Source organism: Coloeus monedula (assembly GCF_965178545.1).
Source record: "Coloeus monedula genome assembly, chromosome: 8".
Taxonomy (NCBI): Eukaryota; Metazoa; Chordata; class Aves; order Passeriformes; family Corvidae; genus Coloeus; species Coloeus monedula.
Window position 1 is genome coordinate 25,132,016 of NC_138788.1, and position 13,656 is coordinate 25,145,671.

General features: G+C 43.5%; 1 protein-coding gene across 3 annotated transcripts in view; it reads left to right on the forward strand.

Moving 5' to 3' along the window:
- Positions 1 to 13,656, forward strand: part of ARMH3 (armadillo like helical domain containing 3) — a 124,468-nt gene that overhangs the window by 89,649 nt on the left and 21,163 nt on the right. For all 3 annotated transcript variants that reach the window (XM_082286293.1, XM_082286292.1, XM_082286291.1), the window contains exon 24: positions 882 to 960. In XM_082286293.1, the coding sequence (XP_082142419.1) occupies positions 882 to 960 (79 nt within the window). The remainder of the gene's footprint in view (positions 1 to 881; positions 961 to 13,656) is intronic.

Consider the following 13,656-nt stretch of genomic DNA (forward strand, 5'->3'; position numbering starts at 1 on the left):
AGAGCAGTTGGAAACTCTATCCCAGGGAGTCTTTTGCTGTCCTGCCATTTATCTTCTCAGCAGCACCTGACAAGCAGAGGGGAAGGCTGAGGAAATATTCCAGCTGCAGTTCGGTGGGTTTTTTTCCCCAATTGCTATTTTACTTTCAGTTTTAGATTTCTCACATCTGCTTCTAGGTCTACCTAGAAGGGAAAGGTAGTGGTGCAGATTGGTTTAGGTAGTGAGAGAAATGAGGCAAAGAAGCAGGAGTGACCAGTATTCACTGCTGTGTTTGAGACACTGACATAAGTTATCTGTAATGATCTAAACTGGGGATGAGGACTGAAGTTATTATGGTAAGAATTCAAAATGTAGTGGTTGTAGTGATGGATGACTACAAGTAAGAGCTAGCTACAACATTTTAAATGGAGTGAAAATCTGAAGCAATAAACCATCAGCTTCATCATACCAGGCAACAAAGTTCCACAGAATAAAATGTCAGGTGACACTGATTTTGGAAGGGATGAGGAACTGCAGTTCCTGAGCAGCATGGGGCAGTGATGGCCAGGTTTGCTGCCTCTCTGCTGGAACACAGAGCAGTTTGCAGCCTGTTCCCAGCAATTCCCCCTGCCAGAGCAGCAAGCACAGTCCAGTATCTGCTGGGGCAAATGCAGCCATGTGTAGGACAGTACCTGTGCTTGCAGTTTCCAGCAAGCTCATGTCAGAATCTGCATTGGCCTCAGCAGGGAGCATGCCTTCGGCAAAGCAAACAGTACCGTGTGGTGAGGGAGGACTTTCTTGCAGGACTGCCTCCATGTGTACCTGCTCAGACTGGCATGGAATTTCTACTGCATCTGTAAGTTGTTCCTGAGACCTCTGAAAATTTCCCTCCTTTGTTTCAGAGCCATCATCAATCACTTCAACCCGAAGATAGAGTCTTATGCTGCAGTGAATCACATATCACAGCTCTCTGAGGATCAGGTAAGCCACGCATGCCATGGCCTTTTGTTATGTTGGCCTCTGGAATATGGGTGTTCAGGAGTACCTTGTGCTCACTGGGACTAATGATGTGGCAACAGTAAGAGAGATGCAAGTGGGACTCTTGTGTTCCTTGTTCAGATGCGTGTGAGAGAAAGAAAAGCAAGAATTGCTGTAGCCAATTTTACTGTCACATACAGAGATTTTGGTCCTGCAAATGTAGAAAGACAGGTACGATTAAGGAAAATAATGCAGCATTGTCAGCAAGTGTGTTTGGAGACTGAGGGTGCTGGCATTCAGAGTGGGACAAGAAGTTTCTGGCAGCAAACTTAGTTATTAGAGAAGTCTTGAGCACAGTTTGATTTTTGTCTTTTGGTAATATTGGGGACCCAGAACTCTGGCAACAGCTGGTAGAAATTTTCTAGGGTGTAATTGAATTCAGTTGGGTTAGATTTTAAAAAGCAGAGGTTTTTAATAAAGAGGGTGATTGGGTTAGGTTTCCCTTCCTTAATTTGGCCTGGTTTGCTTGCTTCATGTTCTGCTTGTACTGCATAAATTTGTAAAAGTGGCTTTTTGAAAATAGGCTACTGTGAGTGGTCTCAGGAATGGAAGAGATGGCCTATTTCCCAAAATAAAATATTGGAATTATACATTAATCACTCTTGGAGAGATAAATGACTCTGCAGGAGCATGTGGTGGACAAAATGCAGAGCTGCCATGCGAGCTTGGGGAATCATCCTAGACACAGCTGCATCAACAGCTCTGGACCTTCTGGAGAAGAAATTGTTTATGCAGTCTGGGACGGACCTTGGGTCTGTCCTAGGTAACCTAAATTACCTTGGGTTACCCCTTCCACTGGATGGGATTCCATACTTGTGCTTGCTATAAGGTCCTGACTGTATCCTGCTCTGCAATTCATTTCTTTTTCTGTCCAGGATATTTTTACTATTTCTTGATTATACCCTTTCGTGTTTCCCACTAACCTTTTCATTTATTAACGTACTTGATCTGTAATATGTAACACCCCAAAGACTTGGGATGAATGCTGTACTGATGCAGTGGGGGGGAAAAAGGTGGCCCCTACTGCTTTTTATTCTCTTCTTGGTATAGTTGGATAGAGGAACACTGGTTTTAATTTACTCGATTTTCCTTATTGTTCTGCCTCTGAGAGTCACTGTATCCGCAGCTATGCTTTGTGATGGTTCATGTTATCAATCCTCATTCATTGATGATACACTGATTACATCAACCCAGGCCTCCGAAAAAGAAAAGCTTTGATAGCCCAATTTAAAACTGGAGGCTTGGATAGAGGGGAATTTTGCATAGTCTTTGAGTTAGTCTCAGAAAGGAAATGAGCTTTTCACTGTCAGCTCTGTGTAGTATTCATCCCCCAGCAGTTCAGGGAGGTCAGGTTAAATCCTTTCTTCCTTGTGTGTTATTCTTTAAATAAAATCCCTAGCAGCAGGCAGATAATGAAATCAGTGCTGATGCATGAAGCATTTTGAGGAAGATGATTAGGAAGTTGAAAGACAGACAGATTTCTCTTTTTTCTTTTCTCCCTTCATGCTTTCTCTCAACATAGGGAGAACATCAAACAAAATAAAGCAATAATAGCCCCAGATGAACTGCAGAGAAATAAGGGAGATGTCACTGTGGTGAGGGAGTGTGTGGTCTCAGGGTGTTTAATCAGCACTCTGTAATTTGCTGCACAAGGAGCAGAGGGATGGAGACTTCTTGCCTCCACTTTCAGTTACGCCAGTGAGCTCAGGTCTGTGTGTTGGACTGTGGTTTCCCCTCTGTCAGTAGCTGTAAGTACATGAGAGGTACTGGTAGTTGGCCCAGATCAAGCCCAGGGTCTGGCTTTTGTGAGCTAACAGAATTTGCTGCTTTCATTGTGTGAGCTGTTCAGCATGTGAGTGGGAAGGGGAGGGATCAAGCTTGCCTTTTGGCTGCTGCAGTCTCTTCCCTTTTTTGTTTTTCCTTCCAGCTGTATCTTTCGTTTTAACTTGTGTGTTCACTTAATTACCTATTTCTTCTCTCCTTAAATATTTTCTACACATCATCCACCACCCTTTATAGCCCTGTCTTTTGAAGTGTAGCACACTGAAATATTTAATGCTGACATTTGTGTGTCCACACACAGATACTACATTTGGGACCGGTCATTTTCTCCTTTGAGTTATTCCAGTAGTTTCAGGAGAGTGGTATTTCTTTACTGTAAACATTTGTTTTTACAGTTTCAAGGATTCAACTTTTCTTTTAATGAAAATTTCTTTCTCAGACACCAGTCTTTGACCAGATTCTCATATGCCTCCTTACACTCCTCTGTGGTATCTGAGAATCTGCTGTTAATCACACAGGCATAGCTTTGACATAGCTTTGTCTGAAGGGGAATTTCCAGCTGCTCTGATTTGTTTCAAATTTACTGGAAGCTAAGTTGTGACACCCTGTTTGTGTGTTAGATTTTTTTTTATTTATTTCTTCTTATATTTTAATATCCTTAAAAGTAGCTAAGTAATCAGCTGAAAGAGATTTTGCTCTATCTTCTTCTTTTCCTAATCCTATTGGAGCTTTTATTACCTTGTTAATCACTAATGTCCATTTATTACTATTCTAAGTCTGTCATTTCAGCGCTTTCTCCTTTTTTATTTACAAGCATTAATTTTAACAATATTACATGCTGGGGGAATTTGAAAATGATGGGCATGGGATTGTTTTAAGCATAGACTGTTAATGCCACTGTATGTTCTCAGCTCTGGAGATTTCCAGGAACCGTAGTCTGAACATACAGGTTTCTGGTCTAGGCAGGTGTACTTGTAAGACTTCATGGTACTGCTTTGCTGACTGTTGTGGGGTTTATCCACTGTTAAGGGGTTTATCCAATGTTCTGATCAGAAATACTGGGAAGAGACCTTTTCCATCCCATATTCTCTCCAGCAAAGAGTGGGAGATTCCCAGGGGCAAGCAAACGATGAGCCATTTCAGTCTATAAACACCATGGGATCCTCAGTGCCTTTCTGCAAAGCATTTCCTTGCCAAGGCAAGCTCAGAATCCGTCCTAGTCGTTAGCTGTTTTGACCTTGCTGTAGTTCCTCACTATGAAGCGGGGAATGTCTTAGCTAGTTGGTGGCATCTTTCCTCACTTGCTAATTTGTTAAACCTGACTTCAGTGTTAATTTGTTGTTTTGTGGTATTCTCTCTCTCAACACATTTGGCTCCTCCCTGCACATCCTTCAAGAGATTGAAAGATGCTGCACAGTCAGAAAGAGGGGATTGGCCGTTAACTGCCAATGTAATTTTAGCTCTTCCATGCAAGTGATTATTCCCATGTCTTCAAAGAGGTTTTGGTACATTCTTGAGTCAAAGGGCAAAATGGCCTTTTATGAAATGAATTCATAAGCTTATCTGTGCTTTCCAGATGATTGGACTGCCTTGTACTTAATATGTTGGAGGCAGTAGACTTTCTCGGTGCCATATCTGATCTGAGAAGCTCCCAAAATATTTTCTAGCATAAGCAGTTGCAGGGAACAGGGTCAAGGCAGTGAGGAAACGGCAACACGAGAGTTGCTCTGGAAGAGCAAATGCAGACAAACAGAAAGGATGAAAACACAGCATGAACGGTCTAGGTGGGGTCTCACTTCTGCCTTTTCTGGATGTGAAAGAGCAGCTGTTTGTAGGGAGGCAGCTCTCTGCCTGATAGCAATGTAGTACAGCTTTAAAGAGAGGGTAAAGTGAGAGGAATTTAGTAGTTTTGGTTGAATCTTCTCTGAGCAGGAATGTGTTGTGGTGCCTTGCATGCCAATCAAGTCCTGTGCCAGTTAGAAAATTGCTCACTAAGGTCTAGTTTTCTCTTTGGCACTTTTTCTCTCCACGATTTCCTCTCTAAGGGTCTTAAAATTGAGATGGCAGACATGCAGGACTGATAATGCTTGTTAGTCAGGAACATGTCTGTGGTTTTTTTAATAGAAGCCCCCATCTCAGCCACAGTGGGGACATTATGCCACCTCCAAAATGGAGGTAAAGTTCAGTGTGAGAGACTGCTGGGAGCACCTGTTTGATGTCTGATAGTTGCAGATGGAAAGTGCTGGGAGCCAGAACAGATTGTGATGGAAAAACAGGACAACTCTATTGCTTCTGAAATTGTGACAAATGAGTGTAATACTTGGGTTGTTTCATACTGTAGTACCTTTGTAACTGAGGTAGAATCATAGCATTGTTTTAGGTTGGAAAAGACCTTTAAGATCATCTCGTCCAACCACTAACCCAGCACTGCCAGTAGCTGCAATCCAGTTTGGTCAGGCCATCTCACAAAGCCATTTCCCTTTCACTGAGGTCATAGCTCAGCTGTTGAGTGCTCCTCCTTGCCAACCCAATCCACATGGGCTTCTGTTACCTGGTAAGGCTCTGAGGGACTAACCTGCAGTGCTGCTCAAGGAGGTTCCACAATTGACTTCCACAGAAAGACACAAAAGGGTGTAGCTGGTTTTAGGTGCCCTAAAGTGTTTTAATTCCAAACCATTGATGTCAGGGTTTATTCAGCTTGTTCTGGTTTCCATAACTAGTAGCAAAACCACTGGCAGATACCAAATGCTTTGTCTTTTTTTAGCACTGCTGGCAGTGTGTTAAAAGCCTCTTGGCAATGTCTGCATTTGATATTTTTTAAATGCCGAGTACTGTCAGTGCTAGGTACTACCACAGTAAATCCCCCTAATCTCTTACATTAATATAACGAGTCGTGAGGGCTTGAGAAATACTTTATAATGGTGCTTCACTTCTGAAATGCAGTGAGCTTTGGGGTAGAAAGTCTCAAGCCTGCCAGCGTTGTGTTGCACACAGTAGTGGGAACATGAAACCCCAGCTAAGGAGGGATCACCAAGACAAGGCCTTAATTTAAAGTCATCATGTCTTTGCAAATGAGGCAGGGATGTTGGCTTTCATGGTCTCATTACAGACACCTACTCATGACTAATGGCTTGAAACAGATTTTATCGTTTAAATAGAAAGAGCAAAGCTGCACTGGGTGAAATTGGAAAGGATCTATATAAAAAGTCTTCTGGAATTGGCAAATTGCTGGTTAGCTTAGCTGATGGGAGTTTTCTCTGGTTTAGCTATCTTCCTTTTTTTTTCCTTTTTGTTTTTTTGGTTTATCAGAGAAATATCCCTGCCATTTACTAACATCTCGGACTGTTTTATGCAGTGTGCCAGACTGAATGAGTCTGAACAGGCTCCAAGGTCTGATCAGCTTTGCAGCAAGGAGATTTGAAGCTGGAGGTGAGCTTTGGAGCTGTGACTTTGTGCTCTGTAGTGCCTTTTATTAACATGCAGAATGCAGTAAACTGTGCGTCAGTGGAGGAGGGGGGACAACTGTGGTAGGCCATTAGAGAGACAAAAGAAGGACTTTGATTTTTAAAACAGCAGCTACTGGAGAGATGCATCCCCATTCCAATAAGTAATGGGAGAAAGCCTTCCATTCCCTTCCTTCAGGCTCAACACAAAGGTGCCCCAGCATCCTGCCTCTTACTGTTGGTGGCACTTTTAGCTGCTCTGTGCCTCAGAGGCAGCATGACCCCCAAACACCTTGTCTGCCCCTGGAGCAGAGCAGTCTTTACACCCTTTGTGCACTGCAGATGCTGAAGCATGTCTTGCTTTCCACCACTTCTGTGAGCTGCCCTCTTGGCACATAAGGGACTGCCTTGAAGTACAAACTAGTAACAAAGTAAGTTCATTAAACTTCAAAGCAAGGCTTGCCTTCAGTTCTTATGGCTGTTTTCACATCCTTGCCTGGCTTTGCCACTACCACTGATCAGGACCAAAGACTGCAGTAGTACAGGTGACCATTAAATGCTGGGGACTTAGCTTGGAAGAGCTGTCTTGGGGAGCTGCTACTCACTTCTGGCTGCCACTGAGTAAAGTCTCCTGGAGCTAGATAAGTGTCTGTGCTGAGGCTACAGAAGCTACACTCAGTGATGTGGGTTACGAGCCCAACCTGATTCACAGCTGGGAGTGTACTGAGCAAGAACCATAGGTTTAACTTTGTAATAAGCTCCCAGTCCACATTGTGGAGACAGGCTGATGTTGCTCTAGTTCCAGTGCTTGTCCTCTTCACCAGTGAGTTTGCTTCACAAAACACTTTACAGAAGCCTGGCAGATTTGCTTTGTATGTGCTACTTTTGCACGTATTTGCTTTTTATTGCTTTTAAACCTAGAAAAGGGGCTGTGGATAGCTAGAGGAAGGGGCTGCCGGGTGGGGTCTGAACTCCTTCCTGCTGTTGCTGTGCTGCTTTGAGCAAACCTTGAGCCCTGTGTCCTCCTGAGTGAGGAAAGCCGGTGCGGAGCCCTTGGGGAGCCAGGCAGCGTTTGAAGTGCTGTGTGGTCTGCCAGGGAAGGCTGCTGTGGAAGCACAGAGCAATGTTAAGGATTCCCATCATTGTTAAGTGCCTGTATAGGGCAGGGAAAGCTCCACAGAGGATTGCAGCAGAATGATCAAAACAGTCTGCATTTATAAAGATTAAATTACAACTCTGCACATCTGTGATTAAAGCAGAAGCTGTCAGCGTCTGGCTTGTGTGAATGCACAGTTCAATTTGCATTTTGTAAAACTTCAGGTTGAGAAGGCTTTTGAATCCCTTGTGAAACAGGAACAATAGGTGTTGGTTGTTGCCATAATGCATATAGATACCGTGCAAACTTCTTCGGTCATCCTCTGTAAAGCTGGATTTATAGCACTATGATTTGTTGCTCTAGTCCCGAGCTCCACCCCAAGCTTCCTTACACTCAGTTGTCCCTCTGCTCGGGAGTCCTAAAAGCAGACAGGCTGCAGCCTGCTATGCCAGCTACAGACAGCAGTGCGGCTGTGAGCAACCACTCCTGGAGTTACATTTTCCTCTCACAAAAGGGGACAGACTGCAGTGACTGCCAGCCCTGCTCATTCTGGGGCTTCTTTAGGTTAAAACTCTCGCCTTTAGGGACTGCTACTCTTCCTTCTCTCTGGTAGTATCCTGCTGTTACAGATGATGTTTTTCTGCCATCCTTTTCTGGATCCTCTAGCTGAAGCTGCAGCTGTTTCCCAAAAGTGACAAATTGGGTCATCGCTCTGATTTCAAAGTGGGAAACAAATGGAGCTTTGTGGTCTCCATCCCTCTCAGAGCAGGAGAGTAAATGCTGCTGAGCCAAAAGGTGCCATATCTGAACAGAGCTCCACATCTGAACAGAGCTTCCACTCAGCTGGAAGATCAGTTTTTTTTGCTCTCTGACACTTGACATTTGGATGTTAAGACAATACGTAGAAATTTATTGTTCACTGTAAGGACCTTTTAATAGCGGAGAGGATGGCATCCCTGATGTGTATCACTCTTCCTGGCTTCATGGGAGGTCTGAGGCAGGCAGTGGGATTGCTCAGGGAACCAAGATGTGCCACTCAAAAGACAGCAAGCTGGGGGAATGGATGTCCAGAGGGATGGAACTGGGAAAGGCAGTTCATCAGCCAAGTGCCAGAGGCTATAAATCAATTCTACTGCCTTAGAGGGCCCTTGGATTCCCCCATGGCTCAGTTAAGGCACAAATAAGCTTCTGGGGAGCTAAGTATTGCTGGCAGCACATGCTGTTTGAGCAGCAGCATCTGCCTCATAGCCGGCAGGGGTGTAGGCCTGCAGAAGGATTAATTCATAGCCCTGTATTTGCTTTCACCTGAGCACCTGTTCGGAGGAGTTCCTCTTTCACTTCTTCTGATCTGTGGATTTACGTTCTCCACTAATAACTGCTTCACAGCAAGAATTTCTAAGAGAAAAAGTGTATTCTGGCCTTCCAGACAAGAAACTGCTAAATTGTTCTGGAGCATTGTCTGACAGTAGATAGGATTTCTGGAATAAGCTGATACGACCCAGCAAGCATCACTTGTATCAATGTTAACTGGTGTGTCGCAGTTGTATCAATGTTAGTTTAAACTAGCAAGCTTTTCTCTTCCATGAAAACAGGTCATAGCTACAATGACCTCTGGCAGTAAGATGGATAAGTATGGAAAATATGCTGTTATAATCTCAACAATTGGAGAAGGCGGTAATTTGCAGACTGTCACCTAATAACATTGTTTCCAGTGGCTCCTGCCATGTGCTTTAGCCTCTGAGTTGGAAACTTTGCCACTAATTGTCACTCTGTGTAGAACCCCGCTAATGAAATGTTGTGCTGAAGGCTTATTTGTGCACAAACCCTATCGTGGTTTCCCAAGTGTATTTCCCTCAGCAGCTGCAATTCAGCAGACTGCATTTGTTTTTGAGTTGGATGTAAAAACACACAGAGGATGCTGTTGAAATCATACTCTAGGGCTTCCTGACTACTCAGAAAATGCTGGGTTTGGGTCCTCTGTGAAAGCTGCAGAAGTTCTTCTGAGTGCTTCTCCCACTTGTGATGGCATGAATGAGCTTCTGTCTCTGAGACAGTGACAGCTACTTGCAGGGACAGACAAGGCATCATTATAGCAATGAGATTTAGTGTCAGGGAGCTGACATGACATGGCTAGCTAACTCTTCTAGGGGTGCTTTGGCTTTAGGAAGGTCTGCAATACCTTTTTCAGAGCCAACTGAGCTGCCCTGGAGCCCCCTGAGCATGTTTAACACAATGGAAAGCTGGAAATAATAGTACTGTGGGAATACTATGAGAATCTGGGCACTGCTCACAACTCCCCTCTGGTTATATTTCTTCAGCGTATTGTGAACCAAACTATTGCTCTTCCTGCAAGTAAGGCACCAGTCTTTTCACTTAGGTAATGCATTGTACTTTCCAGCCTTCTCCTAGTTCAGTGACAATGAATGTTCCAAACCCAGGACAAGTCCATCCTTATGTGAGTCTGGAGGTCGCACAGAGTCCTGAGATGTCCCTCATTCTGCCAGCAGTTCTCTTTCCAAGTGTTTAAAGGAAGAGTGTGCTTAGCTGGCTGATTAAGGACTGCGTCTCCCTTTCCAGTTCTCTTCTGCACTAGAAATATACCCCTCCCCAAATCTAGGTACCAGCCTCTGCTCAGCTATGTCATGTTGGTGGTTTGCTGGAGTCAGGCATCTGTCCAGCTTGCAAGAAACATTAGCTGTCCCTGTCACCCCAAGGTTTATCTGTCATTTTATATAACAACTTAGAACATGGATCTAGATGGAGCTTCATGTGACTATCTGCAGGTGGTTTTGTCCCTTTCATTTCTTAAAAAAGGTAGTTGTGAACTGCAGCGTAGAGTTCTTCGGCTGTGTTTTGTTTGCAGTAAGTGGTCTCTTTGTTGAACATCTTGAAACACTAGAACAGGGACAATCTTCCTTCTGATGAAAACAGAAATGTGGATTTGTTAGGGAACTGAGGTAGGCATGCTGGAACTTAGACTTTCTGATTGTCTGGTTTAAATTTTTTGCATCTAGGCTGCTTTGCTGGGAGTTTTCTACCCTGTCGTTAATGTTCCCGAAAACTAGTGACTTGATGGAAGCATCTCGCTACAGAGTCTTAGTTCTCACCTCAGCTGGAAAGATGTGCCTTTCTATTTTAAGGGATGAACCTATTTAATTACAGTACCACCTACAAGTCACTTTATAGGCATAGAAAGGAAACTTAGGTCTGTTGCTGGGCTAAACTCCCCTTCTCAGAAGAATAAAAAGAAAGCTGCTGTAATACTTCATCTCAGCCTCTTTGCAGATACCTGAGTGTGACACACTTTTTGCAGGGGAGAATATTAACGTGATCTGAACTTAATTTCTCTGGCTGATGACAGTTTTCCATATCATGCAGATTTTGCTGAGCTTTCCACCCTTAGTAGTGCCCAGAGGGATAATATTCCTGGACTGCTTGAGTCCTAAAGTGCTTCTGTTGCTATTTAGTGTGTTGATGCATCAGAACTAGGACTAAGCGGTACTGGGGCTGGGCAGTTAATGTCATACCAAATGTTTTAGCATAAAGAAATTGGTCACTGACCACTCCTGTCCTAATTGCTCAGGAAGTTAGTTGTTAATGTGTGGTCTTGTCCGCTGTATTATTAGCTTAAGGTATAGCCTGGTTCCTCATCATCATCCAGAAACCCTTCAGTTGAGTGAGGCGTGACTTGAAGATGGAGGTAACTGTTTTGTTTTGAGATGGGGATTGAAGCTGCCGTGTTTTTCATATGAGATCATAACTCAGTGTGACTTCAGCTCAGGTATGTCAGGAAGACCTTTTTCTGTGATGAGTTTGGAAAAGGTCAGGTTAAGATGCTTGAAGAAAAATGGCCAGTTGGCTTGATTCTGATCTTTGTTTTAGAATGATGTAAAAATCTGCCAAGTCAAATCCGGGGAATAAGTGGTTTTTATTTTTATGGTATTCATCTGTAGAGACCTGGGGGATGGAGGGTGGAAATCACCTGCCTACAGTCTCCCCAAGCCCCTTACTTTCCAATGCTTAACAGCATTGTCATTGAAGAGGTCAATCCAGACTCTGGGCTGTTAACCCTCTCCAGTCACCTTACAGCCTTGCACCTGTGTGCTTACAGACTGCTGCACGTTCTTCTGCCCTGCTGCTTGTAACTGAGTCAAGAACAGATGCTGGAGAAATAGCTACAAAATGTTTTAAGACGCGTGCCCTCTGTCACTCGCTCTTGGAAAAGGCGATTGGATCGTTCTGATGCTCAGTGTCCCTCCCTGGCAGAGGCTCTAATAAGCCTGCTAGGATAAGGGTGAGGAGCATTTCAGATCTCAGGCTTCTTGTGTTCTCTATGGCTCCTACTGTACATTCCCTTCTCTCTGGGTACTGAGCTGTTGTTCTGGCACAGTATTTGACTGGAGATTTTTCCCTGCCCTTGTTTTTTCTGTGGGTGGCTGAGTGTCATTGCTGACAGTGCACGCATTTGAGAGGATTCCTTTACATGTGCTTCTCTGGCATTTTATGATTCTGTCTCTTTCAGCATGTGATAACAGAATATAAAGTAGGTCACTTAATTTCTTTTTGCTTTTCTTGATTCTGCAGTTCTTGTGATGTTTGAATTCTTTCTGATACCAGTTTTGGAGACTTGTGACGAAGAGAGTTCAGTAGGTTCCTAAAGCCTTGGTAGTCATCTTAGGATCGGGCCTTAACAGGACACTAGGGACATCTCTTTTTGTAGCCTTTGTGTGCCTTGGCTAGCCTGTTAATTAGTGCCCTTTACATGTTTTAGAGAGTTGAGAAGGAAAAATGATGGCACTTCTCCTAATGCACAGCCATCACTTGCTGCTATGTTGCATCCTGTGGCTGCTGCCAGCACTGCCCTGCTGTCCTCTCTGAGTTGATTGTAGATGGCAGTTGTTGTCTAGAAGAAGTAAACAAAGTGAACAGCTCTACTTACTGCAATTTGTGAAAATGCACCAAACAAAAGCTCTAGGCACAGTCACAAGTCGGGCCTTAAAAAGGCATATGGAAGAAATTTAGTCTTTCTTGAGTCAGGCCAGTTCAGGCTACAAGAAACCCCAGACCTTTAAAGTACCTGAATTTTTCAACCTGCAGACTTGCTTCTGTGTTTTACTTATTCAGTTCAAGAAGTGTTGGGGTTAAATTGTAGCACAACTTCACTGAAACTCCCTTTAGCAAATGATTCTTAGAACTGTAAGATCAGAGTCGCTACAGAGTAATTTAAAATGTGGCCCCCTTCAGCTTCTGCCGCGGGCTTTCTCAGCAGGGTAGGTGTGGTACCAATTTATTCTGTTAGCCCAAGGTGAGGATGGATCCCTCTAGTTTATCCTGCCTTAAAGGTGTGTTATGTGGTCAAATGCAGGCAAACATTTTGTAGAGCTTCTCTGAAATATGAAACCGAGTTGAAGACACAGAGACCTGGTCCAAAGCTTCCACCCAAGCTGCCTTCTAGTGGTGTTGAATTCCTGAGGGGACTGCTCAGCTGAAATGCCTGGTTAGTCAGGAAAAGCCAAGCAGAACTTGAACTTATGTATTAGTATAAGGTGCAGTTTTTTAAGAAACTTTCTAAGCAAGCATGAAGTCCTCTGTACGTATAGTCAAAAATTCAGATGTGAGAATAACACCAAGAGGGCAATGCAGCAGCATTTTGGGAAGAGCAGGGTTTGATTCCCATTTAAACAAAAATAGTTGTGCAAATAAAACTACCAGCTGATGCAGTACAAATTAAAGGTTTTAAAATCTGGAGAAAAAGCTGCTGAGTTGTTAATCCCTGAACTGAAGCCCTCAAGTCCTTTTAGTGAGTGACTTCAGCTTGTCATCTAATCCCTTTGACTCATAGAAAACAGACCCAGTGTTGCTCTCTGTGGTGTAGGAAGAGGAAATTAAACCAGTGAACTAAATAAACAAATTGATTAATTGGCAACAATAAAGAATTGTGTATGCACTGTATCTAATTGCTTTCTTTATATTGTCTTCCTCAAACTTCTGGGAAGACACGGGTTTATGGGTTGCACATGCAAAAATATGCTAAAAAACCCCACCTCACCAAGGCTTTGAACCTTTAGCTTCAAAGATCATTTGCGGATCATCTTATGTTGCTTTGGACAGTCTCTAACAGGGACATTGCTCAGCCAAGCTGAATTTATGCAGTGGAAATTCAAGCTGAAATGGAATATACCTCAAGATCACAGAGTAAATCAAATCTCATTTCCTTGCTTGCAGGCAATGTGGGCTGTGTGGACTTTCTTCCTCCTCTTCCTCCTTCTCAGTAATTTTAATTCTACCAGATCAGAGCTACCTTTTTCTCATAAGAAG